General features: G+C 57.1%; 1 protein-coding gene across 1 annotated transcript in view; it reads right to left on the reverse strand.

Moving 5' to 3' along the window:
* Positions 1 to 25,501, reverse strand: part of HMCN2 (hemicentin 2) — a gene marked incomplete at its 5' end in the record, with an annotated part of 148,901 nt that overhangs the window by 24,137 nt on the left and 99,263 nt on the right. Inside the window, 28 exons of the mRNA XM_081237656.1 lie at positions 957 to 1,121; positions 1,974 to 2,095; positions 2,894 to 3,050; positions 3,891 to 4,018; positions 4,896 to 5,040; positions 5,127 to 5,268; positions 5,889 to 6,025; positions 6,120 to 6,201; positions 6,665 to 6,855; positions 7,585 to 7,851; positions 8,397 to 8,494; positions 10,753 to 10,936; positions 11,396 to 11,520; positions 11,608 to 11,767; positions 11,856 to 11,999; positions 14,698 to 14,829; positions 16,411 to 16,492; positions 17,202 to 17,404; positions 18,371 to 18,484; positions 18,659 to 18,820; positions 19,588 to 19,684; positions 20,328 to 20,515; positions 20,924 to 21,037; positions 22,672 to 22,890; positions 23,491 to 23,641; positions 24,232 to 24,374; positions 24,877 to 24,990; positions 25,120 to 25,293. Of these exons, the coding sequence (XP_081093782.1) occupies positions 957 to 1,121; positions 1,974 to 2,095; positions 2,894 to 3,050; positions 3,891 to 4,018; positions 4,896 to 5,040; positions 5,127 to 5,268; positions 5,889 to 6,025; positions 6,120 to 6,201; positions 6,665 to 6,855; positions 7,585 to 7,851; positions 8,397 to 8,494; positions 10,753 to 10,936; positions 11,396 to 11,520; positions 11,608 to 11,767; positions 11,856 to 11,999; positions 14,698 to 14,829; positions 16,411 to 16,492; positions 17,202 to 17,404; positions 18,371 to 18,484; positions 18,659 to 18,820; positions 19,588 to 19,684; positions 20,328 to 20,515; positions 20,924 to 21,037; positions 22,672 to 22,890; positions 23,491 to 23,641; positions 24,232 to 24,374; positions 24,877 to 24,990; positions 25,120 to 25,293 (4,140 nt within the window). The remainder of the gene's footprint in view (positions 1 to 956; positions 1,122 to 1,973; positions 2,096 to 2,893; positions 3,051 to 3,890; positions 4,019 to 4,895; positions 5,041 to 5,126; positions 5,269 to 5,888; positions 6,026 to 6,119; positions 6,202 to 6,664; positions 6,856 to 7,584; positions 7,852 to 8,396; positions 8,495 to 10,752; positions 10,937 to 11,395; positions 11,521 to 11,607; positions 11,768 to 11,855; positions 12,000 to 14,697; positions 14,830 to 16,410; positions 16,493 to 17,201; positions 17,405 to 18,370; positions 18,485 to 18,658; positions 18,821 to 19,587; positions 19,685 to 20,327; positions 20,516 to 20,923; positions 21,038 to 22,671; positions 22,891 to 23,490; positions 23,642 to 24,231; positions 24,375 to 24,876; positions 24,991 to 25,119; positions 25,294 to 25,501) is intronic.

The following is a 25,501-nucleotide window of genomic DNA, read 5'->3' on the forward strand; positions in this document are numbered from 1 at the left end:
CTGGAATCCCTGGACCGCCCGCGCCTGGTTCCACGGGCCCTCACCCTGCTATCCTTGCTGCACTCTGCTCAAAACTTGCCTCTTCCAGGAAGCCTCCCCGGATTGCTGCCTCCTCTTTCCTCCCTTTGCCCTCTCTCCCTCAGCCTTGGCTGCTCAACGAACACCATTTTAACCTTCCCAGACCACAGGCTGCAAGTCAGGTGAGGTGGTTTCTAAACCATCCCCTGTGGACCCCTGAGGGCCTGCTGAGGGGGCAAAGGGGGCGAGGCCCACCTGACTCTGGTCCACCCCACAGCCCCCATCCCAGCCTCAGATGGAACCAGAACCTAGCTTCTCCCACATGTTGGGCTTCCCCACAGCCACGTGTCAGAAGGAAGTGTTCTATTGCTTTGGAAGAGTTTGAAAACCACAGATCCAGCCAGTGGTTCACAGACTTTAGGATTTCACTAACCAACCAACTAAAAAATACATTTAATTTAGAGAATCCCCATAAAGTTGTCAGCTTTTTATTTTAACAAGCAAAGACACTTAAAACATTACCACGTACTATCACCTTAATTTCATAAAAGAAAGGCACTTTCAACACCGAATTATTAAGAAAAGCATTATTTCAGAATAAAGGCCAATCCTTCTAATGAGCTAAAACTAGCTTGATGAAAACTCTCATGTAGCTGTTATTTTTATCATTCTGCCATAAGGAGCACCAATTTACCAACTAGCACCAGGGACTGACTGAGGGATATCAGTACTCTAGTGCATGGATGGGGATACTGAGGCCCAGGTGGTGGGGGGCGCGAGGGGGTTCTCCCAGGTCACACAGTGAGGGAATGGCAGAGCCAGGCCAGAACTTTCCATCTTCTCAACCACCAGGCCCCAGCGGGCTGCTTTCACAGCCTCTGCGCAATGCCCCTTAGTGTCCCCTCAGCAGCAGGCCCACGTGGCTCACCCTTACTTACCCGAAGGTGACACACGGTAGCCGTTCCCCCGCAACCCCAGCTGGGTGCCTGCTTTGCTCCAGGACACAACTGGGGCTGGCACCCCTGTGCTGTGGCACGTGAGGACCACGGGCGACATCATGGTCACGGTGAAGTCTGTCTGGTCGTCAGCAATGGTGGGAGGCACTGAAACGCAAGTCAAGGCTCGAGGCCCTGCTGTGGTCCCCTGGGGAACACACAGCCACGGGGCCAGGTGGACGAGAAAGATAAACAGACTGAGACACAAGGTGACATCAGTGACGAAGCTCCAGGGAGGGAGGTGCAGCGGTCACATTTCCTCACTCAGATGTGTTTTGCTGGGCGTGTGGGATAGTTATGAACTGCTTTCTCTAGATACCAGCCAGGTATCTCAGGGAGCGTTTCACAAGACCAGGGAGCTTGGAGGGGGCACAGAGTGAGCGAGGCCAGAGAAGGCCTCTGGGGCATTCCGCATTTAACCTGAGATCTGAAGGAAGAGCAGATATGGCCTGGGTGAAGGGAAAAGTGTCCAGCAGAGGGAACAGCACGTGCAAAGGCCCCGAGGTCAGGAACAAAAAGCTGAGAGGCATGAATGCAACCCAGAGTGAGGCAGGCCATGGGGTGAGCTGAACCTGGGGGGTCAGCAGGGCTGACCTTCTGGGCCCAGGTGACACCATGCATTCTATCCTGAGGGTGGTGGGCAGCCATGGTGGGAGGGATTTTAACTGGGGTGATGACAAGGTCAGATTTGGGTTCAGAACATTCTGGACTTGGGAGAGGCCTCGCCTACGAGCTCCCACAGGCCAGGAACTGTGCTGGAGTTGGGTTATGTCAGTGTGGGAGGGCAGGATCAGAGAGGGCTTCCTGGAGGCGGTGACCCGGGAAGCACAGAAAGGCTCAGAGGGAACCCGTGCAGGTCCCTGGAGGCAGAGAGAGCGCCCAGGAGAGGGAGGCACTGTCCCCATCCCCGCTCCCTCATCTGCTCTCGCTGTGAACAGTCACTCCTGACCGTGAACTCACCGTGAACTGTCACCCAGTAGAGCCTGTGGGCCTCGCCCACTTCATTGCTCGCCACACACTCAAACTGGGCTGAATCCTGAGGGCTGGGGGCTGTGAGGAGCAAGGCGTTGGAGGGCAGGAGCCTGGACAGACAGACAGACAGTTGTCTGCTAAGTGACTGGCTGGGCTGACCTGAAACCAGCCAGCCGTGGCCTTCCTACCCGGGGAATTTGGAGGCGAGGGATGCGTTTCATGACTATTTTCCCTTCCTGTAACTGGCCCCCAGCCTCGACTCTAGAAGTTTCTCCTAGAATTTTCTACCTCCCAAGGTCTACCTGTTCAGTTTGTGGGCAATTTTAATGTTTGCCTCTGGGTTTCTCCATAATCTTAAAAATTTTCTACAGTCACCACCTATGATAACTTCTGTAACTGTAACCATATCCAAAGCCCTGATCAGAACTGCTTGTGTTCAGTGAACACCTGCTTAGTCACAAAGCTCCACGATGATCTGGAACCTAACACAACAAATATTTGGTGAATTAATTGGTGAACTGACCTCTTAATACACCCAGGGATCATTTCAGGGTCAGCTGCAATTGAGAAACGGGGAGACCGAGGCTCCTGCAGGAGCCATGGGTCCAGGCTCAACCAGCATGAACTTGGGCTTCTACGTGGGTTCTTAAATAGTGACTAAAGTGGTTGCAAAGGCCATATATTTTCCATTTGGCTGTATGTCCCAAATGCCCCCACCTCTGACCAGGTATCTTAGTGTAAAGACCCTCCTGGCCCCTTGAAATTAGGACACAAGTTCTGGTGCTGGCTTTGGGGAGACCCGAGCACACCCCTGCCTCGGTTCTGGCCTGGCTCCCCCTCTCTGAGACGGACACGCCCTTCCCCACCCCAGACATCTCCTGACGTTCCCAGAAGGACCAGCTCAGTACCGGTAGGCTCCCTGCTGCAGGCGGAAGTCCAGCTTCTGTCCATCCTTCCACCAGACCACAAGGGGCTTGGGTGAGCCTCTGGCCTCACAGGGCAGTGAGGCGGCGGTGTCAGCAGTCAGGGTCAGGTTGGAGGGGCCGGGGGTGATGGCTGGAGGCTCTGGGGAGAGAACAGTGATCAGGAGACGGGGTGGGGGCTGGGGGCAGGGCGGAGGTCTCTAAGGTAAAGCCCAGGAGCAGGAGATACTCCAACCACCTTCAGCCCATCCCCGAGGGAGCAGGGGGGAGGAGGCAGGAGAAACTCTCCGAGCGGATCTTCCAACGGGCTCCCAAAGGTGGGGCGATGGGGCTTTTGACCACGCCTGAGGCTGGCATCCCCCTAACTACATATCCTTGAGTGGGGCCTCCAGGGCGCAACTCCCCGGCAGCCCCACCCGAGGCTAGGGCCCAGCAGCGCAGCCTCCACCAAGGTGATCAACGGGATTGAAGAGCAGATTAGAGCACCTGGCTCAGATTCTGAGTGTTTTACAGCTTGTGCACATTTTGTCATTCAATATAATAGTATAGTAGTAAGTGTATATAATGTATGCATAAAGATAAATATGCATCTTTTTTTGGGGAGGAGGTACACGGGCCTCTCACTGTTGTGGCCTCTCCCGTTGCGGAGCACAGGCTCCAGACACGCAGGCTCAGCGGCCATGGCTCACGGGCCCAGCCGCTCCGCGGCATGTGGGATCCTCCCGGACCAGGGCACGAACCCGTGTTCCCTGCATCGGCAGGCAGACTCCCAACCACTGTGCCACCAGGGAAGCCCCGATATGCATCTTTGAGTGTACACATTCAAAGCTTTTTATTAATAGGATTCATGGTCAAAAACATTTGGAGATCATTGCTCTTGGCTCCTGACAGCTAGGATGAACCAGAAACTAAGCAGTACCTGGTCCAGACAGGGGTGGATGCTGAAGGCAAAAAAAACCCACACCTTCCCTCCTCTACCTACCGAAGACCCGGAGGTCACGGCCCTGCCGATCGGAACCTGCAGCGTTGGACGCCAGGCAGAGGTATTGGCCGGCATCCTCGGTGAGGACTGGCTGGATCCTCAGGGAACCCTCAGGCAGAACCTGAAACCTGGAACACAGGGAGGGGTTGCCATGGATATTGGCAGACCAGCAAGTCCCTAGGGAGGAGCTGGACACCCCCCCACACACACACACACCCGGTGGTGTCTCCAGCAAGACCCTCCCCTTGGTCTCTGGCTTTCTGAGCAAGAGGATGCTAACTCAGGAGTCCTGCATCTGTGAGGCCAAGGTCGGTGGGGGGGTGGGGCGTGGGGACACGGCCTTGGGCAGCAACCTGCACCACAACCCAGCATCAGAAAGGGTGAGGGGGCTGCTTTGGGCCTCCTGTGCTCCCACCTGGGCCCAGCCTCCCCCAAGATCCAGAGGGCAGTGGTACCTCAGCCCTTTCTGAGAACAGCCCCTCGATAAGGTCGGAAAACTGCCCTTTCCCAGGGGCCATGTCTGTACTGTGTGACCCCGTCCCCGGCCACAGCCGGTTGGATGGGGGATGAACACATCATGTAGGCTGAGCCAATGGAATTCTCTGCCCTGGGAATTTGGAACTGGGATTCACAGACAGCTCACCAGGGTCTGCAGGTTGTGTGAACAGAGCAGCTATAACTTGGCCGGGGGCTGGGGGGATGTGTGTGGGGGGAGCCGTTCTGCCATGTTCTTAGAGAAAGAAGGTGTAGAAAATTGGTCTGAGAGAGAGAGAGGCATGAAGCCCTCACACACAGAAACAGAGAGTAGCAACCAAGAGTCAAAACTAGACAGACAGACAGACAGCCACCAGGGGTTCTCACGCCCTTAACGAATGGGCATGTATGTCCTTGGGTTCTGAGAAGACCCATGTCCTTTCTGCTCCAACTGCCCAGGTGGGCTTCCATTTACAACCCATAAAGAGGTACCTGAGCCCCTCCCTGATGCCCTCCCCTACCAGCTCCCACCTGGGGCTCTCAGGATCCAGAGGGATGCCGTCCTTCCGCCAGTTCACAAGGGGCGGGGGGGCACCGTCTGCCTTGCAGGGCAGCAGAGCCGTCTGGTTCACGGAGGCGTTCACTGCAGGTGGTCCCGGCCGGATGGTGGGCACCGCTGGAGGAGAGGCACAGAGGGGGCGGGTGCTGGGACCCTGTCACTCTCAGGGGGGTGGGCAGGGCGGGTGGGGTGGGGCCACTCACTGTGGACCTCCACGTGGAAGGCCACGCTGGTGCTGCCTGCAGCATTGCGGGCTGTGCAGCTGTAGTTGCCACTGTCGGCCGTGCTCAGGGCCTGCAGCTGGAGGAACCTGCCCTGCTCTGGGAACTGGGTGTGGGCATCTGCCTGTAGAGACCCCCAGGGTGGAGAGACCCTCATCAGTGCTGGGCTGGGCCAGGCCAGCCCCCCACGCACCAGGACCAAGGAACCAGCGGGGCCGGACAGTGGTCTCTGCCCCATTCATTGTGGGCCGGTCTGCAACCCCTGAACTGATGCCCAGCTGAGGACTTTCTGGGGAAATAGGCTCCTTTGGGAGGGAAAGAGCATCTTCCCTGGAGCTCTGCCTGTCGGGCATGTTGCAGGGGGGACTCGTGCTCACACTAGGAGCTGGAGCTTCCACCAGATCTACAATCCTTGGGTCCACAGCAGCAAATTGGCCCCATTTCAGGGGTGAGCACACAGAACCTCAATAACTGGCCCCAGGCCACACAGCCACTAAGCATAGCTCAAAGGTACAGCATAGATACGCATCAGAAGCCCTGGGGTGAAAATTTTAGCCTTGCCTCGGTGTCCCCATCCACAGTATGGGGGTGACAATAGTAACAGGGGTGGAAAACATCAGGAGAGCAGGTACACAAAGTACCGGCACAGAACAGGCCCTCGGCACCTGGGATCGAGTCTCATCAGGGTCTGGGGCCTGAGAGGGATGGAAGGCGGCGCCCCTGGGTCCCCAGCCTGGCACCCACCTGCAGCAGGATGCCATCACGGTGCCACTCAATCTCCGGTGCTGGATCTGCCTCCACCGAGCACTCTAGAACCAGCTGTCCCGGGGCCAGGCCAACCACAAAGCGGGGGCCTTGGGGCCCAATGACATTTGGGGGCGCTGGTGAGGTGGGTAGAGAGGACATGAGAGATGGACCCACCCCTGCAGGTCCCATCCTGCCTCCCTCTCCTGCCCCACTCTGGCACCCCCCTACCTTGAACTCTGACTCGGAAGCTCTTCTCAATTTCACCAGCAGGGCTGTGGGCCAGGCAAGTGTACAGCCCAGCATCACCCACCTGGGGATGGAGCAGGGTGAGCAGCTACCTCTGGCCCCACCCTGCCCACCTCCTGATCTGATTTCCCTCCTACACAGCTGAGGACCCAGGATTTAGACTCAGGCCTGCTGAGTCAGCCATCCTGCCTTTTCCACCAACCCCTTCTCCTCTCTGGGATGTTTCTTCCCTATTACTGGCTCACCCTTGCTTTAGGGCTAGGGCAGAGTCTGCCTCCTCCAGGGAGTCCCCCTTGACTGTACCAGTTCTTTTCTGGTGGTGTTAGGGATTTATCTGGTTTCTGCATCAGCCTTGGGTCTGACCTGACTGGGAGCTCCCAAGGGCATGGCCCAGGGCCGGGGTGCGGGGTCCTCTTCACGTGCTCATACCCCGAATAAAAGTGGAGCTGGGCAAACCTTGCCAAGTGCCACTGGGTCCCTCCCCTCCCATCCCCAGCTTCACCCCACAGCAGGCGGAGCAGCAGCACCTGCACACCCTCCACCCGGAGCAGCCGCCCGGCCCTCTTGCTGTCCTTCGGCCTGTTCAGGGCCTCCCCATCCTTGTGCCATGTGATGTTGGGTTGGGGGGTGCCCCGGGCATCACAGAGGAGCTCCAAGGGGGTGCCAGGGGTCAGCAACAGCTCTGCAGGCTGGCCTGAGTCCTCGATGTGGGGGGGATCTGCAAGACACCCCGCCCTGGGTCAGCCATGGGGGCCGCGCCCAGAACACTAGGAGCTGGGGTTCATTCCTCTTCCCCACCATCCAGATGCTGACTGTACATGGGCCTGCAAACAGGCGGGGGGTGATTGTGTTGGAGGGTCCTAAACACGTCCGACCATGGGCCCATCTGCCTGGGACAATGATTTGCGCTTAAAAACCAACAAGGAGGGCTTCCCTGGTGGTGCAGTGGTTGAAAGTCCGCCTGCCGATGCAGGGGACGCGGGTTCGTGCCCCGGTCTGGGAAGATCCCACATGCTGCGGAGCGGCTGGGCCCGTGAGCCACGGCCGCTGAGCCTGTGCATCCGGAGCCTGTGCTCCGCAACGGGAGAGGCCACAACAGTGAGAGGTCCGCGTACCGCAAAAAAAAAAAAAAAGGATACAGTACGGAGGGAAACGCATCTTTCCAATAGGGCACAACACTTGCAAAATCTTGTGCTTGAGACTTAGAGCCCCAAGATTTCGGTGGCTTTGTTCCTGCTTTACAAGGTTCCGAGGACAAGACAGAGGGGCACAGCCCCAGGAGAATGAAGCGTTCTGGCCCCCAGCCCCTGCAGCCAGGTCAGCGAGGCCTGCTCCCTAAGCCCCAAGCCTCCAGGGTGCTCACCTCTCTCACCACCTCCATCGCCCCCAGAGGGCCCCCGTCCCGTCCCTGGCCCAGAGAAGCTGGCGCTGGGGGCAGGTGACCCACCCATCACCGTCAGCTGGAAATGCCTCCTCGCTTCCCCTGCCTCGCTCACGGCCACGCAGGAGTAGACCCCTGAGTCGCCAACTCCCGCTGTCTCCAGCTGTAGGCCAGGCCCCTGTTCCAGGCTCCGGGGCAAAAAGGGCTCCCCATCCTTCATCCACAACACGAGGGGCAGGGGGCTGCCCCGGGCTTCACAGGGGAGGACCACCGGGGAGCCACGGACCACCGCCACGTCATTCTGGAACTCGACCGGCTCCAGGACAGGGGGCACTGCACAGGGCAAAAGAGTGGGCATGAGCCAATTTATCCAGTGCCAGGTGGCCCTCGCCCCTGGACCTTTGCACAGACTGTAACTATTGGCCAGAATGCCCTTCTCCTGGACTATTCCTTCTCATCTCCAGTCCTCAGCTTAGACCTCACCTCCTCCAGGAAGCCTTCCCTGAACCCCCGAGGCCAGGGGAGATGCCCTCCTCTGTGCTCCTGTGGCACCCTCTCCTTACCCTGGTATCACTAGTTGCGTGGAATTTTAATTTTACAGAGCTGTTTCCCTCACTGACTTCCTGGTGTCAGGGCTACCTCTGCTCACTGCCATATTCCAGCCCCCGGCAAGGCCCTGGCACACTAGTGTCCAACAACTACTTGTGAGATCAATGAATGAGTGACCAAATGAATCAGAGACTGAGTATTTGCCCTGCCTTGACATCCCTGAGGGCCAACCCTTGGTTTCACCCAGATGGGCAGAGGGGAGGGGACAAGAGCCTTGATTCTCGCCCCTAAGGCTGAAGGACCCGCTAATCCACTCCGCTGCTCCGTACCGTGCACCTGCAAGGTAAAGTTCCTGTCGGCCACGCCCGCTGGGCTCGAAGCCACACAGGTGAAGATGCCGGAATCTGCCAGCTGCACCTGGGAAATCCTGAAGCCCGCGAGCAAAGGGGGGGATGAGAGAGAGAGAGAGACAGAGAGAGAGGGAGAGAGAGGGAGAGAGAGGGAGAGAGAGGGAGAGAGAGAGAGGGAGACTCCCCACCTCACCCCCCACCCCTGCTGCCTTCTCTGCCCACCTCACTCTGCAGCCAGACTTCCTGCTTCCCAAGTTCTGGAAGCTCCACTGGCCCGCCCCCCGGACAGCCTGCTGCTCCCACCCCCTTTTCTAGACAATTCCTCTCAGCCTTCAGGACTCGCCAGACTCGTCTCTACTCACTGCCTCCACTGCCTGAACCCTCACTGTCTCTCAGACCCCCTTTTGCCCCGACCACTCCTCCTGAGCCGCCCTTGTCAACGTCCCCAGTGACCCTGAAACGTCTGTTATACCCACCCTAACGCTGGCAGCCCAGGCTCAGTCCACACTCGCTTCCCGGGGCCTGCAGCCCATCCTGGCTTCCAACACCAACTGTTCACTGACAATCTCCAAACGACTACCTCCTAAACTCCCGACAGGAGTATCAAATGCCTGGTTTCCATCTTCTCTGTATGTCCAAGAACCTCTCCAACCAACAGCTTGGAACAGAACACCAGTCTCGCCCCTCAACTTGCCCCTCCCACTGTGGACCCATCTCAGAAAACGGGACTTCAGCCTTCCGGGTTCCCAGCTAGAGACCCCAGAGCCCTGCTCAACCCCTCCCCATCTCTCCGCAAACACCGCCAGCTGGAGCACCTCCACCACATGGCTCTGATCCAGGCCCCACCACGTCTCACTGGCTTGTGGCCGCAGCCCTAAAATGCCCTCCCACTCTGCCCTTGGCCCTACAGTCTGCTGTCCACACTGCAGCCAGAAGGATCGTCTAAAAACCCACGTCACAACCCCAAAGAAATGAAAGTAGAAGCTCAAACAGATAAGCAAACACCCATGTTCACAACAGCATTATTCACAACTGCTAAAATGTGGAAGCAATCCAAGTGTCCATCGATGGGTGAATGGATAAACAAAATGTGTTCTACACATACCAGGTGATATTACTCAGCCTTAAAAATTAGGATGGAAAATTTGACACATGCTACAACATGGATGAAAACATGATGCTAAGTGAAATAAACCAGTCACGGAAGGACAACGATTGCATGATTCCACTTATATGAGGTACTCAGAATAAGGCAGGTTCATAGACAGAAAGTATAGTGCTGGGTGCCAGGGGCTGGGGAGGGGGCTGGGGAATTAGTGTTTAATGGGACAGAGTTTCAGTTTGGGGAGATGAAAAGGTCTGGAGATGGATGGTGGTGATGGTTGCACAGCAATGTGAATGCACTTAACGCCACTGAACTGTACACTTAAAAATGGTTAAAATGGTAAATTTTCTATTATGTGTATTTTACCACATACACAAAATTTAAGTCACATCATGATGTGACTTCTTCTCTGCTGGGCTTCCCTTCTCTCCTTAGGAAAGCCCAAGTCTTTTGAAGGACTTACGAGGCCCTATGTCACCTGACTGCCCCCTTCATAACCGACCCTCCAGCTCTGTTTCTAGGACACACAGCCACACGCCCACCGCAGGGCCTTTGAAACTGCTCTTCCTGCCTGGAAGGAATGGAATTCTTCCTGCCGTGGAATCCACTCACCTCCCCGTCTCATCGCCTTCCATCTCTGCTCAAGTGTCACCTCATCTGAGTGCCTACTGCTGGCCACCCTAAAATAGCACCCTCCACTGCCACCTCCCATCCCCTCACCCTACGTTATTCTTCTGAGCACACATCCCTTGTGACATGTCACTTTTATACCTGTTTATTTTCCATTCCCCTCCCTCCCCAAAGCTGCAGGAGCAAAGGCTTCATCTTGCTCACTGCTCCATCCCAGTACCTGGAACTGCACCTGGAACAGCAAGCACTCCGTTAAGTGCTGCTGAATGCATGAAGACGTTGCTCAGGCACTTTCTTCCAGGAAGCCTTCCCAGATTTCTTCTACCTGGGGCCAGGCTGAGTTAGGTGTCACCAGGTGTCATCACCCGGATCTGTACCTCCCCCACTAGGCTGTAAAAGCCTGAGGGCAGAGCCCCTTTCATCTGTGAAGTTCTCTTTCGGGGGTGGGGTCCTCCCACTCTCCCCATCAAAAACCTCTGTATGTTTATGTTATTTTTAGTCTAAAAACCATTCAGATGTGCTTTTAAGCCCAAGCTTCCTGAAGAGTGTATCTGGGGCCTGCCGTCTGCTGGCTGGCAGGTAGGGGAGCCACTCCCTTACCTGAGGGTGCGGCCCGAGCCGTGGAGGTGGGTGCGCTGGGAGAGCGCAAGGGGCAGGCCATCCTTGAGCCAGCTCACGTGGATGCGCGGGGAGCCCCGGACAGGGCACGCCATGGTCACCAGCTCCCCAGGCCTGCTCACCAGGGTCCCCGTGCCCTCTGCCCCCTGCTCGATGGTGGGAGGCACTGGTGGGTGGGCAGGGAGGAAAAACGGGGGCAGTGAGGGGGCCTGGGCAGGGAGGTGGGCTCCTCTCAGGGAAGTCCCAGGAGGTGGCGCCAATACCTCGACTTCTGCCACGTGCAGCCATCGTGTGGCAATCATCACGTGGGGCTTAGACCCACACCCAACCCAGGTGAGGATGAAGCCCACTGCCTGGGGGCATGGGTCTCTCATTTATCCCGACTCCCTCACTGCGTCCCCGGGCTGGAGCGGTTGTGCCCCTAGTCTGAGGATGGGGGAGAGGCCTGGAGAGGTCAGGCTGGCCTGGCTCACAGAGTGGACACGGCTGGGGCTTCACCAGGGCTCCCGTATCCGGGCCCTGGCACCACCCTCCAGGTGCCCCAGTGGAGGCCCTACGGCGGCCAGGCTGCTGCCGCCCTGGGACGGTGGGGCGGCCTGGCTCTCCTCGCCCCTCAGCTGCTCACCCAGCACGTTCACGGCGTGCAGCCTGGCGTCCTCACCGGCCGCGTTGTGGGCCACGCAGGTGTAGGCCCCCGAGTCCGAGGCCCTCAGGCCCTTCAACACCAGGGAACTGCCGTCCAGGTAGAACCTGCCCCGGGGAGGGAGAGCGGGAACAGGTGCGTGAGGGCCTGCAGCCTTGCCTCCTGGGGTGGGGATGTCACAGGCTGGGTCTTACCGGAGGTGGGGGCCGGCACCCTGGCCCAGCGGGCCACCATCCTTCAGCCAGACCACATTGGGCGGTGGCTGTCCGTCAGCCTCGCAGTCCAGCCGCACCCCCTGCCCCTCCAGGATGCTGTGCTCCTGCGTGGCTCCCGAGCTCCGGATCCGGGGGGCCACTGTGGCAGAGGGGCTGTGGTAAGTCCCGGGGCAGTGGCTGGGGCTGGCATGGGAGTGGGACACAGGGGGCGCAGGGTGCAGACGTACCCAGCACGGCCACCACGAAGTCCTTGCGGGCCTCCCCCTGGGCATTCTTGGCCACACACGTGTAGGTGCCAGCCTGGTCTGGCTGCAGGTGACTCATCTGGAGGCGGCCCCCCCGGGAGACCACACCACGTGCCACACTGCTTTCTGTGGGACGGAGGGGTATGGCAGGACTTCACCTGCTCAGACCCACCACCCCAGGTGCCACCACTGGGTCCAGACAGAGAAGTCTCGTGACTCCCTCAGAGGGCGCCTGACCCCCACACTCACAAGGCTGGAAAGACCCTGGGAACCCTTGAATCACCCACCCCTTTCTTATGCTCATAGGGAAACTGAGGCCCAGACATGGGCAGGGCCTCTAGCCATTTACGTCACGGACTTCCCCAGCCTGGACTCCTTTGATTGCTCCGGTTCTTACAACCAACCCCTCCCTACTTCCCTCACTGGGGACATTTCTTCCCAAGGGACCCCACTCCTTTTATTTTTTATTTTTATTTATTTTTCTGGCCATGCTGTGTGGCAGGCGGGATCCTAGTTCCCTGACCAGGGATCGAACCTGTGCCTCCTGCATTGGGAGCTCGGCGTCTTAACCACTGGACAGTCAGGGAGGGAAGTCCCCCCGCTCCCTTTAGAGTCCAGGACTTGCTCCTCTTCCTGTTGACTCTCAGGCCCAGCCCTCATCTCCCACCCTCCTTCCAACCTTTCCCTCCCCGCACTGATCAAGGTGAACCAGCCACTCACTGACTCCAACATGAGTCCAGTGAGGGGCTTCTCCTGGGCCTCTGCTCAGGCTGCACCCCTCCCCCAGCCTAGAATGTTTCCCCCTCATGTTCTCCAGCAGCACCTCTGCCCCAAAGCCTTCTCTAACTGCACCAGTCCAGACTGGTCTGCCCTCCCCCAGATCCTCATCTGTCCAGCCAGTCTTTCAACACAAAATGTATTGAGCAACTACTATATGTCCAACAGCAAGAGAGCTCGGGAATCAAAGATGAGTGAAACATGGTCCCCGTCCTCAAGGAGTTCAAAATACATCAGAGACAGTCACACAGGTACACTCCTGTGTGCCCAGCCCTGTGAAACCCTGACGGAGCATGGAGAGACCAGGTCAGGCTTCTGGAGGAGGTAAGTCTCAGCTGAGACCTGAAGGTGAGTCTGAATCAGCCAGGTGAAAGTGGAGGTGGTCCGGGGAGCCTGGGATGAGTATTTCTGGGAGGAAACAGCACGTGCCAAGAGCTGGAGCCAAGAGAGAACAGGGTCCACAGCAATTCCACTCCCAGGTATATATCAAAGAGGAAGGACAGCATATGCCACACAAACACTCATACACGAACATTCACAGCACCCTATCCATCATAGCCAAAAGGTGGAAACAGCACAAATGTCCATCAACTGGTAGATGGATAAACAGAACATGATATATCTACACAGTGGAATGTTCAGCCATAAAAATGAAAGAAAAAAATTAACTTAAAAGAGGAATGAAGAACTGACACATGCTACAACATGGATGAACCTCGAAGACATGATGCTAAGTGGAAGAAGCCAGTCACAAGAGGTCACGTGTTGTATGATTCCACGTGTTATATGAATTGTCCAGAACAGGAAAGTCTATAGAGACAGAAAGTAGGTTAGTGGCTGCCTAAGGCTGGGGCGGCTGGGAGTGAAGGCGATGGGTAAGGGATTTCCCTTGGGGTGATAAAAATGTTCCAAAATTATAAACAACAAGGTTCTACTGTATAGCACAGGGAACTATATTCAATATCCTATGATAAACCATTATGGAAAAGAATATAAAAAGAATGTATATATGTAAAGCTGAATCACTTTGCTGTACAGCAGAAATTAACACAACATTGTAAATCAACTATATTTCAATTTTTTAAAAAAGAAAATATACAGTTGGAAAAAAAATGTTCCAAAATTGATTGTGGGGATGGTCTGTGATTATAGAAAAAAGAATTGATTTATATGCTTTCATTGAGTAAATTGTAGAGTATGTGAATTACATCTCAATAAAGCTGTTATTGAAAGAGAGAAAGACAGAGACAGACAGACAGACATAGGCATATGCAAGGAGTCAAGAGCAGCTGGGTCTGTCTGGAGCGCACAGCAGGGCAGGGAGAGGGGGGCTGGCCCCAGCCCCGAAGGGCCTCCTGGGCTGTGGTTCTGAGGACTCCAGCCACTTTTTCAGTTTCAACAGACAACTGACCCACGCAGAGTTGCACTTTGTGATCCCCTCTGCCCCGGTGGAGCCTGCACTGGAGGCATGGAGTAGACCCAAGAGAGCAGTGTAGGGGCTGCTGCCCTCACCCAGGGGTGTGGACAGTGGTGGCTGGAACGGGAAAGGCCATGGATGGAGAACAGGGCTGGCACCAGAGGCATTTATGTTGACAAGACGAGGTGTGTACTGACTGATAGGTGGGCGGGTCGGGGGAGAGGAAGAGAGCGGGGCAAGGTTGAAGGCCTGGATGGGGGTGACCAACAGCTGGGCCGAACGGAGCTGAGTTACTGGAGAAGGAGCAGCTTTGGGGCCAACGCCAGGCCCAGAGTCGGGCCAGCTAGACCCTCAGCACCCACTCTGCATTTCTGTCCCGTGGGAGCTGACTATGGATACAAACACAAGGAGTCACTGAGCCCCCACTCGAATGGTCCTCAACGTTGGGATTTCAAGGCCAACAGGGTTGAAAGACAAACTGGGGGGGGGGATGGGACCAACAGGGCACTGCCAGCTTTTGATTTTGCCAAGTAAGAACCGTTAACAACCAACTACCCCTTCTGTTTTCACTGCCATTGCATTAAATAAAGGATTACTTGGCACCAAAACGATAAGGACCAATGCACTCACCAACAGGCATTCTGCCTTTCAGCCAAGTAACACTAGGTGCAGGGACTGCAGTCACAGCACAGCTCAGGACCAGGGGGCTTCCAGCCACCTGACTCACGGTCTCCGTCTTGGGGTTCTCAAATGTTGGGGGCACTGCAGGAGAGAAGCCGGATTCCCAGAACCCTAAGACCCTGCCTCCTACTTTCTTCCTCTCAGGCAGATCAGGGATGCCCAAGAAGCCCTTCCCTGTGGTTAGGAGTTGACATTTTATGCCTTGCCATTGATGATGATATGAGTTGTTTTATTCGCAAATGTCAATACAACCAGCAGCTGGCTATTTCAAAACATTTACAAAGCAGAGCCCAGACGGGGACCACTTAGCCCAAGGATGGTAAATACATGGCTATTGCACCAGCAGACCTTAGACTATGCCAGGGCAGACATCACTAATTGATCCCAACACTCTCCCCTGCTCAGCCAGGATGAAGTCATGCATCCCAGGTAGCCACTACCAGTGGAAAAGAGATAGCTGTGCTCAGGATGAAACATCTTCTCCTTCAAGGACCAGACATTCCTCCCTTCCCACTGTTCATTAAGGTGGCCACCAGGAGAAGAAGCTATGAGCTTTGAGCAGCAGACCTGGTGTCAATAATTTTTAACACTGGTACTCAATATGGCTCAGGGTTGAATCCATCCACTGTCCCCCTTTTGGAGAGGCTACAGGGTTTGGCATGTGCAGCAGACAGCTGGTGTCCCCCCAAACTGTCCATCCCATCTTACACGGGGTCACTCAGGTAGAAACTACATTTCCCAGTCTCCCCTGCAGCCTGCTGTGGCCAGGTGTCAAAGTTCTCACTCATGGGATACAAGCACAGGGGACAGATGCAACTTCTGCATCACCCACTTAAAATAAAAATGCTTGCCCTCTATGTCTGCTCATTTCTGCTTCGTGGGCTGGGACAGGATGCGACATAGATGGGGACAACCCCCAGGGGATGGGAGATCTACCGGATGGAAGGATCCTGTTCCCTAAATTACCACTTGGTAGGTACAGATCTACCCTCCAGCCTAGACACTCACCTCTGGGCTTTTGGATGACAGAGGTAAACGTCTCTCTTACTTGATGCACTGTATTTTGGGGTCTTTTTGTTACCCAGCTGAGTCTATTCCCTAACCGACACAATAGCTGATCCTGAGAAAATCTGGCCAAGCCTTCATGCCTTGCTTCCCTAGGCAGCTCCAACAGGCTCTCCCTCATCCGCAGCTTGAGCTACACCCAATGAAATGCCATCTATGTTTCGTTCTTGAGCTGCTGGGGCAGGCACCTCAGGGTTCAGGCGGGGGTGACATGGCCCCTGCACTCCGAGGGTCTGATCTCTTAGGGCTCCTGTCCCAGTGCTTCCACACCAGGCCCCATGCCCAGCACTTTCTAGACACAGTCATGGCAGACCATAGATGGAGCACTTCCTGTGTGCCACACAGGCAGGTACTACTTTTAGCTCCTTTTACTGAAGATAAATCTGAGGCTCAAAGGGGTAAAGTCACTCTACTGAGTCCCACAGAACAAGTCATTGGCAGAGTCCTATTCGGATTCTGGTCTTTTCAATTCCAGATCTTGTGCCCTAGACACTTAGCCACACCTTCCCTTTCCAGCTATGGCCCCTCCCATCCTTGGCAACTCCCTGTGCTGCTAGGGGTACCACAGCAACGCTCGCAGCCTGGTCCCCAGCTTACCCTGGACCGTGAGGATGAAGGCCCGCACGGCCTCCCCGGCTGTATTGTTGACTCTACAGCTGTATAAACCTTTATCCGACACCTGGGACAGAAAGAGCACATGAAGACGGTGTGTGGCTGCAGTGGGGATCCCTACGGCTCCCCAAAAACATCCAGGTCCCAGAACTTTCCACAGGAGGGACTCCCCAAATATGCTGGTCCTGCCTGGGAAGCCAAAGGGGAGATGGGACCCTCTGGCCTTTCCCAAGAGCCTTAAGATGCAGGAGGGCCCATGCAAGGTGAGTGCACAGGATCCAGACCCCACCCTTCCCTGGGGCTGCATGTCTGTCAGTGGAGCCTGGAGGAGAAGGTTCCCTCACAGTGGGGACGGCGCTGAGTCAGGAGACGGAGCCCGGGTGAATTTCCAGAGGAGCAGCAAATGTTCATCCAAAGAACACTTGTGAGTGTCTAATCCATACCAGGGAGGGGTGTGGGCAGGTGGAACAGACGCCCAGGGAATCATAACCAGAGGGGCCTGGAAAGGCTTCTGGATTCTGGGGCAACAGGCAGGCGGATCTGCTCAAAGTGACTCTGTGAGTCAGTGTGGAGCCGGATCCGGGGCCCCGCGCTCTTCCCACGTCTCCCGCCCCGGACGCTACTAATGTCCTTGGATTGGGGTCCTGCAGGCCAAGGAGGCAGCAGCCCCCCGTCTTGCCACCCAGCTGCCCCCCACGCCCACCCTCGGCTCACCAGGACCAGGAGGCGACATTCCCAGGGCTGCTCACGGCTGCCCGCACCACCAGACATCTCACCTGGGTGTCCTGGATCTCCAGCCTCTGCCCGCCCAGCAGAGCCTGGGTCCTCTGTGCCAGGACCAGGGGCTGCCCGTCCTTGTGCCAGGTCACGGCTGGCTCGGGAAGTGAGTCGGTCTCGCAGCTCAGGACGGCCTTGTCCCCCGCCTTCACCAGGACCACATCCTGGGGGCCACTGGAAGCCTGCTTGAAGGTTGGGGGAACTGGGGAAGGAGATGAGCTGAGTGAGGGGCGTGGCCTTCCCCGTGTCCTCCTTGGCCCCGGCCGCAGTCTAACAGCCTATGGAGAGACAAGGTCACGCAGTGGACCCCGCCGCAGGGGATGGCACAGACCCAGGGAGCTGGAAGAAGAGAATCCAGGCCAGCATGCCAAGGGCCTGCTGGGTGACCTGGGAAAAGCCTCTTGCCCTCTCTGGGTTCAGCCTCCCAGTCGGGGGAGATGTTATGACAACCCTCCTAGGCTCTTTCCTACACAGGGCAAGCCCCAGCTAGGTTAGGGCCCTCCATGGGGGTCCACAGGCCCATGTCCCTCCAGCAAACCAATGTAGAAGCTCCCAGCCCAGCTGTGAGCCCACAAGACCTGGCATGGTGCCGGGCGCACAGTAGGTGAACAGGCACAAATGGATGAACTTGCCCCAGGGCTTGAAAGAACCCTCCAGGGAGTGCTGGCTCATGACATCTTGGGCCAGCCTTTCCCCAGGAGGATTCTGAAGACCAGAAGCCCCCAAAAAGATTCCATGCGGAGAACTTCGTGATCCGTCAGGCTTGGGAAGGGCCCTTCCTGGGCCAGCTCTGGCTGTTATCCTGCTGGCCCCTCCTCAGCTTCACAGCTCACAGGGCACCAGGCACTGGGCTAAGGGCTCACATACCATCATCTTACCCTTATACCAACCATCACCTTACAGATGAGAGACCCAAGGCTCAGGGAGGGGAAGTGACTTGCGCAAGGTCACAGAGCAAATAAGTGCACAGCTGAGTTTCAAACCCAAGTATGTCCAAACGCTAGGATCTTAACCACCATGCCCCCCAGATACCACTGCAGCAGAGGGCACAGGGCATCCCAGGCTCCCCCAGGGCCGGCTGCCCCTCTCCTGGCTGTGCTGTCTGAGGGCGTGAGGGCTGATTGAAGGAGTGGGGGACAGTGCAGGTGGGGGGACAGACAGGACATACCCAGCACGCTAAGCTGCACCAGCTTTTGGTCTCGGCCGGCGGCATTGAGGGCCTCACACATGTACGTTCCAGAGTCCGATGGCTGTGCCCGAGCCAGCTGCAGCGTGTGCGTGCCTGCCAGGGGTGGGGGAGATAGCCCCTGGCACCAGCGAACAGGCCCCAGTCCCCAGACCCCACGTCCACAGTCCTAAAGCCCTCCCCGACATCCAGTCCCGTCCCACGTTTGGGGAGGCAGCTCTGCTTTCCCACAGAGCCTCAGAGCTGGGTCCCCAGCCTCATTTTACTCACCAGGCAGGAGGAAGACTTCTTCTCCCATGGAGAGGGCCCGGCTGTCCTTGTACCACGTGACTTCGGGGCTTGGGTGAGCGTGGACCTCGCATGGGAAGGAGACGCTGCTGTCGAGGATGGCGGTGACCTGCTCCGAGTTCAGACCCGCGATTCGTGGTGGAACTGTCCCCGCGGCCACCAGGATAAAGAAAGACACATGACAACGCATACCGGCAGGGAGCGGACAGCCACCGAGTGAAACACGGGGCCTTCGCTAGCTCCTGGAGCTTCCAGTCTCACTGTGCAGCAGCTCCTATCTGTCATAACCATCTTACAGATGCAAACACGGGGGCTTAGAGATCAGAGAGGGAGAGACACTTTTCCAAGGTCACTCAGCTGCTCAGTGGCCGAGCCAGAATATCAATTCAGGTTTGAGTCCTAGACCTTGAGTAACACCATCCTCCCTCCGCCCTGAGGCCACAGCTGCCCCACAGCTGGAGGCACAGCTCATGGCCACTGAGATGTATATGTGTCACAAGAATGCAGAGGCTGAGAGGGCCGACTCCAGGGCGGGGAGAGTCCCCCTGGGTGACATCTCTGAGTCTGTTTCCACAGCCCTAAAATTGGGCTAACCTCTCAGCTACGAGCCCGGGGAGAGTACTCAGCCCCACGCCAGGTACACAGTAAATGCGCAATCATGGTGCTGTAAGGCCTCAGAAGAGCCATTCTGCCGGCAGCCTCCGAAGCTGCTTAAAATTATCTAGTGATCAGGGTCCCCCAAATGCGCTCCTGGGGTACGGCTGGCACAGGCCCAGAGCCCAGGACACTGGAAGGACCGAGGCGCTGTGTCTGCCCGCACGGTGAGTCCTCGGAGCACGTGGGGCAGACCCAGAGCACCAGCCCCTCCTCACCTGGGGAACCCAGGGGGCTTCCTGCTCGGCCCAGCTCACCTTGCACCCTGAGGGTGAAGAGCTTCTCCGCGGAGCCCGCCGGGTTCTCGGCCACACACATGTAGCTGGCAGCGTCGGCCACCTCTGCGGTGGACACCTGTGGGTGCACGCCACCGGCCGGATGGCTCTGGGTCCCACCAGAAACTAGTGTGAGGGTTCCTCCCACCCATTCCAGGCACGGCAGGGACCAGGAGCAGCCCCCTCAGAAGACCACCTTTGCCTACATGGAGCAATGCTTAGGGGCTCACCCCACAGCCATCTAGGGTTTTCTGTGACATCTGGGGGGGACGTGAAGCTGATGGGTGATTCCCTGTAGCAAACTAGATGGTGACAACAGTCCCCTCCCCCAGCCCCGAGGAGGGTGCTGTGTGCTGTGTTGGACTCCAGGGGTCCCGTGGGGCTGTGTCTGGACACTGGGTGGCCGAGGAGCTGCCTGAGCTCCTAGGTGCTGGGCACAGCTCTGTAAGCGTTCAGTGGCATTCCCGAGGAAGGCTGCCCTATGCCGTGCTGGGCTCCAAGCGTGGCATGCCTGTGCGTCCTTTTCAGGTGCCATGCGTAGCCCAGCAAGCTTGCTCACATACGATTATCTGGTGGGCGGAATTAAATCCCAGGGGCTCCAACGTGGTTTCAGGCAAAGAGCCTCATTTGGCACAGAGCGTGGTTAGCTCATTGGTCCTCAGACAAGCAGCACTGAGTCACAGCAGCCGCTGCCTTTAGCCCAAGCAGGGGGTCGCCCTGACCTGCAAGACTTGCCCGTCCTCCAGGACCTGCAGCCACGGGCTTGGGGAGAAAGGCAGCCCGTTCTGGAGCCACGAGATGGTGGGCACAGGGTTGCCCAGGGCTGGGCATTGTAGGCTGACGGTGCTGCTGGCGTTGACAGTCACCTCCTCTACCAGCTCCTCTGTGGCACCCAGGATCACAGGTGGGGCTGGGTGGGGGGGAGAAAAGGGTGAGGAGCGGGCAGCCTCCCTGGGAAAGGTCCTGGGGGAGGCGGGCGTGGAGGCAAGGACACCACTTGGGGCCAGGCACTGGCTGGGGCTCCTTGACCCCTGCCCACCAAGTACTCCCAGGCCCTGCCGCAGCTAAGGAATCTGGGGCACAGAGAGGGCTGTGATTTGCTCAAGGTCACACAGCTAGGAAGCAGCTCACTTGCAATTTGAATCCAGTCCTGCCTGGTTTTAGAGCCCAAGCTCGTAACCCCTACCTTACCAACGTCTGAGTACAGTAGAACTGAACATCCTCTCTACTCGGACCCCCTTTGGGAGGGGGCCCCTCATGGGACCTGGAGGCATGAGACCATGCCGCCCCCCGCCCGCCCCCAGGCCGGGCCACTCACTCAGCACCAGCAGCTGGTAGTGCAGCCAGTCCTCGCCCACCTCATTGGAGGCCTTGCAAGAGTACCTCCCGGCATCTTCCGCACGTACCAGGGGGATCTGCAGGACCCGGCCTCCTGCGGGGACATGGGGACAGAGGCCTGAGCTGGGGCAAGGAAACCCGCTCTTCCCCCTGGGGGGGACCTGGGACACATCACGTCCCCCCTGGCCACTCCCGCTCCCCCACCTCATCTGTGAAACGCAGAGAATCGCCTGCTCTGCTCAGGTCACAGGTCAAGGGGATCAAATAAAGCGCAGTAGTGGCTTACTCTGTGCCAGGCCCTGGGCTGAGCATTTCCCTGGCCTCTGACTCCGTGTGCTGTTACTACGCCCATCTTACAGATGGAAAAACTGAGGCTCCCAAAGAGTGCCCAGCAGTGCTGAGCCCAGCTCCTCAATGAAGGCAGAGGGAAGGGGCAGAGAGCTTGGCACATGTCGGCAGAGGCTCTCAGGAGGCGGCAGTGGTTGGGCATGGGGGCAATAGGGGGGGCAGCACCTGGGACCCTCTGTGCACAAGAGCCAGCCAGGGCCGGACCCTGGCATCTGTGGGACTGGAGCTGGTCTCTAGTGGAAGCTGGGCTAGGGTCGCTGTGTGCTCAGGACTCTGGGTTGGGGGAATCTCTGACCCAGGATGTGGTGGGCTGTGAGCAGGGTTACAACCAGGGGCTCATTATGTGTGGAGCCAGGAGACAGTACCCGGGATCTGGGGAGGCAGTGGCCATGGCTGGGGGAGGGGTCACTCGATACATGAGGTTAATCTGTGATCAGGGCCAGAATTAAAGTCAGCTGTGACTGACCACTGTGTACCCAGGATTAGGGGTCAGTGGCCAGGGTCAGAGGCCAATCAGCATGTGACTGAGCTCACTGTGTCCCTAGGTCAGAGGGCAGTGCCAGGTTAAGAGGTCAATCGAGCTTTCCGTAAGCATTGCCTCTCCCAGACCTCCAAGGGGCCACCTTCTTCTGCAAGTACCAAAGTACAAACCCTGGAATGATCTTGTTCATCCTGTAACCCACGTCATCCCCCTCTGCTGGACAGCGCCACAACTGGCCCAAGCCTGGCAGGACCAGGCAGGACCTGGCAGGACCCGGCAGGACCCCATCCAGGCTCTGTGTCTCGAATACCTCCCAGATGTGGGCCACCCTAGGGAAGCCAGGCATTTCTAAGTCCCATCCCCGGAGCCTTTTAATTCAAAGTCATCCACAAAAAACTATTCTGAAATAAAGCAGTTGTTTACAAAAATTAAATAACCTTAAAGTAATATTTAAAGTTGTAAGAAGAAATTTAAAAGGTCACATAAGCCATGAGCTTGGACTCTGGGTGGTCATCAGAGCCAACTGAGAGATTCTTCAGCATTTGGGGTCACGAGATCTTAATAAAGGAGCCAGCCACACCTCCAGAGAAAGGGGCCAGGACATTACAGATGTTGAAGCCCAGAGGTGGGCACGGCCGAGATGAGAACCTCTGTTCTAAAAACCAGAGGCAGAAGGGGACCCCATTCTTGCCTTCAAACCGGTAAAGAACTTCTATCCCCGGTTTACAAAAGGCAGCTAAGGTCCAGAGTGGTCATATGCCCTGCCCGGGGTCACACAGCAAGCAGCACACAGGAGAGCTCAAGGACTTACAGAGAGGCAGAGGAGACCAGCTCTGATGTGGGTGTGAGCCTGGTGCCTGCCTGCAAATGCCCTGCTTCTCTGTGCAGCCCTGGCCTACCTTGCAGAACAGACACCCCATCTGTGGCCGAGAGGGGCTGGTCTTCCCTGTACCAGGTGAGCTCCGGGGGTGGGACCGCGTTGGTGTCACAGTACAGGTAGGCGGGGTTGTTCTCCACGATCTCCCGGTATTCCATCACCCCACCCCGGGCCTCTTCCTCCCGGGACAAGGTCTCAAAGGCTGCACTGGCATCTCCCACCTTCTGGAACATGGGGGGTACTGGGGAGTGGGGGACAAAGCCATTAGGACCCACAGCTGAGGGACGGGGATGAACTTCTGCTCAAAGAGATTCCCGTCCCAGCCCCCCCACCCCACAGGCACAGAAATTCCACCGTTTGAGCCAATCTCTTCAGTCAAGGCAGTTTTTAAATTCACTCACTCCTTCAACCAGTGTTTACTGAGCAACTACTATGCCGGGCACTAGGATAAGTTTCCTCTCTCTGGAGCTCGTGTCTAATGGACTCAGTCTTGTGACATGCTGATATTTCTCAGAGGAGAATGCCAGATACTAAGCGTTAGCCAGAGTGTATGCCTTGGATCACTGGCTTTTTGAACTGGGGGGCCCTCAAGGTCACTTGATTTGATCACCCACATTTTACAAAGGTAAAACCAAGGCCTGGGGGGCAAGGATGTCCTTGTCACAAGGTTAGTTCATGAAAGAGCCCAGGCCAAGGGCTTGGGGGCCAGACATGCAGAGAGCGATGAGAACAGAGCCCTCCTGCCAGGCCACCCCAGAAGCACTGAGACTCCCCACCCCCAGCTATGCGGCCTCACAATCCTACTGGCCCCCGCCCCACGCCTCCCTGTGGCCCCACACACCCTGGATGAGCACGCTGAAGTCCTGGTCATCCTCACCGACCACGTTGGTGGCCATGCACACGTATCGCCCAGAATCCGAGACCTGCGTGGGCTGGATCTGGAGTAGCTGTCCTTCACCAAGGATGTGCACACGCTGGCTGGGGGTCACGGGCTGAGGATGGAAGGAGAGGAAACAGACAACAGAAATAAGGGGCAGACGCATAGCACAGGGAGGTCAGCTCGGTGCTTTGTGACCACCTAGAGGGGTGGGATAGGGAGGCAGGGAGGGAGGGAGACGCAAGAGGGAAGAGATATGGGAATATATGTATATGTATAACTGATTCACTTTGTTGTAAAGCAGAAACAAACACACCATTGTAAAGCAATTATACTCCAATAAAGATGTAAAAAAAAAAAAAAAGAAAAGAAACGAGGGGCCGAAAGTCCCCAGAAGAGTGTACTTCTATTTTCACACAATTTTTGGAATACAACATAAAGTGATAAGAACACCCCGACAATTTTGTAACATCAAATCCATACAACTTAAAAATTAGAAGAGAATTCAGTGGGTGAATATAGGGTTTAATGTTCGTGAGACTTGTTTCCTATAAAGAGTTGAATTTCTTATTAAAATACAAAGGGCGGGGCAGGGCCCAGGCCAGCTCTGGGACCTGATGTCTTGACTGCCTTTTCTGGAAGCTTCCAAGCAGACGAGGGGGACCAGACTGAGAGCCTGAGGCCGCCAGGGGGTCCTGGGCTCACCTGTCCGTCTTTGTACCAGCTGATGGTGGGTGGGGGCGTGGCCCAGCACTCGCACTCCAGGGTCAAGGTACTATTGACCTTGGTCTTCACTTCCTTCACGCCGACCTCCCCAGAGGGGTCATCTTTGGAGATGGAAGGGGGAACTGAAAACCACAAAGCAGTCTGAGGAGCAGGCCAGCAGAAGAGGTGCTGAGACCCTGCGCTCCCCCTGGTCCCGGGTGTGTCCCAGAAACGAGGTGCTGGCTCTCTGAGAGTGGAGGGGCTCTGGAAACCCACCCGCTCCTGGGGAGAGATGGTTACGGGACAGGTCAGGTCTGAGGTGGGGGGGTTCCTGGGGTGACCTCTGGGAGCCCTCTTGGGGGTACCAGGTCTCAAGTTGTGGGGTCTCTGGTTGTATCACAGTGTGAGTGGCAGAAGGAAGCCAGGACTGGTGTGGCTCTGGGCGTCCACGTGGCCCAAGTCCTAGCTCACTGGTTCCCTCCTCCTAGGTCCTCGGCCCTAAAATGACTGAGCCGGCCCTGGCTGGCCAGTGACCACCAGAGGAGACAAGCCATGTGAAGGCGTCTGGGGTGTCAAAAGCAGCCCTAGGGTTCCCGGGCCGCCTCCTGCCCACCCAACTGGTGCCCTGGAGGGTCCCTGACTCACTGAGGACTTCCACGTGGTAGTTCTTCATGGCCTCACCAAGCTCATTGGTGACCACGCAGGTGTACTGGCCCGCATCTTCCTTCTGGGCATTCAGGATCTGCAGCCCGTGGGTGCCTGCTTGGGGGGCGGGGGGCAGCGGCCAGGGTCACCCCCAGTCATTCACTTAGGCTCCCTTCCTCTGACCCAGCCCGATGTCCCATCACCTGCCCCCTCTCTCCCTCCTCCCCGCCCCGAGGGCATCACCTGGGAGCAGCTGGATGTTGTTCAAGCCCTCAAACGGGGCCCCATCCTTCATCCAGGTGATGGTGGGGGAGGGAAAGGCCAGCGCCTCGCAGATCAGAGAGATGGGGTTGTTGATGGTCACGGTCACCTCCTCATCCGCGCTGTCCCTGCTCACCCCCAGGATGGTGGGAACCACTGCGGTGGGGCAGGGAGTGTGGTCGTTAACGGAGATCCCCCACCCTGGGCCCAAGGACCCAGAAAAGCCTCAGACCCTGGTGCTTGGCTTCGGTGCTTTTGCTACTTGCATCGCACAGAGGGGAAACTGAAGCTCGGAGGAACCACGCACCGTGTGGCCACACTTGAATTCAGGCCTCGGTGACCCAGAGCCTAGGCTCCTCCATCA

This window comes from Mesoplodon bidens (genome assembly GCF_964165515.1).
Source record: "Mesoplodon bidens genome assembly, chromosome: 6".
Taxonomy (NCBI): Eukaryota; Metazoa; Chordata; class Mammalia; order Artiodactyla; family Ziphiidae; genus Mesoplodon; species Mesoplodon bidens.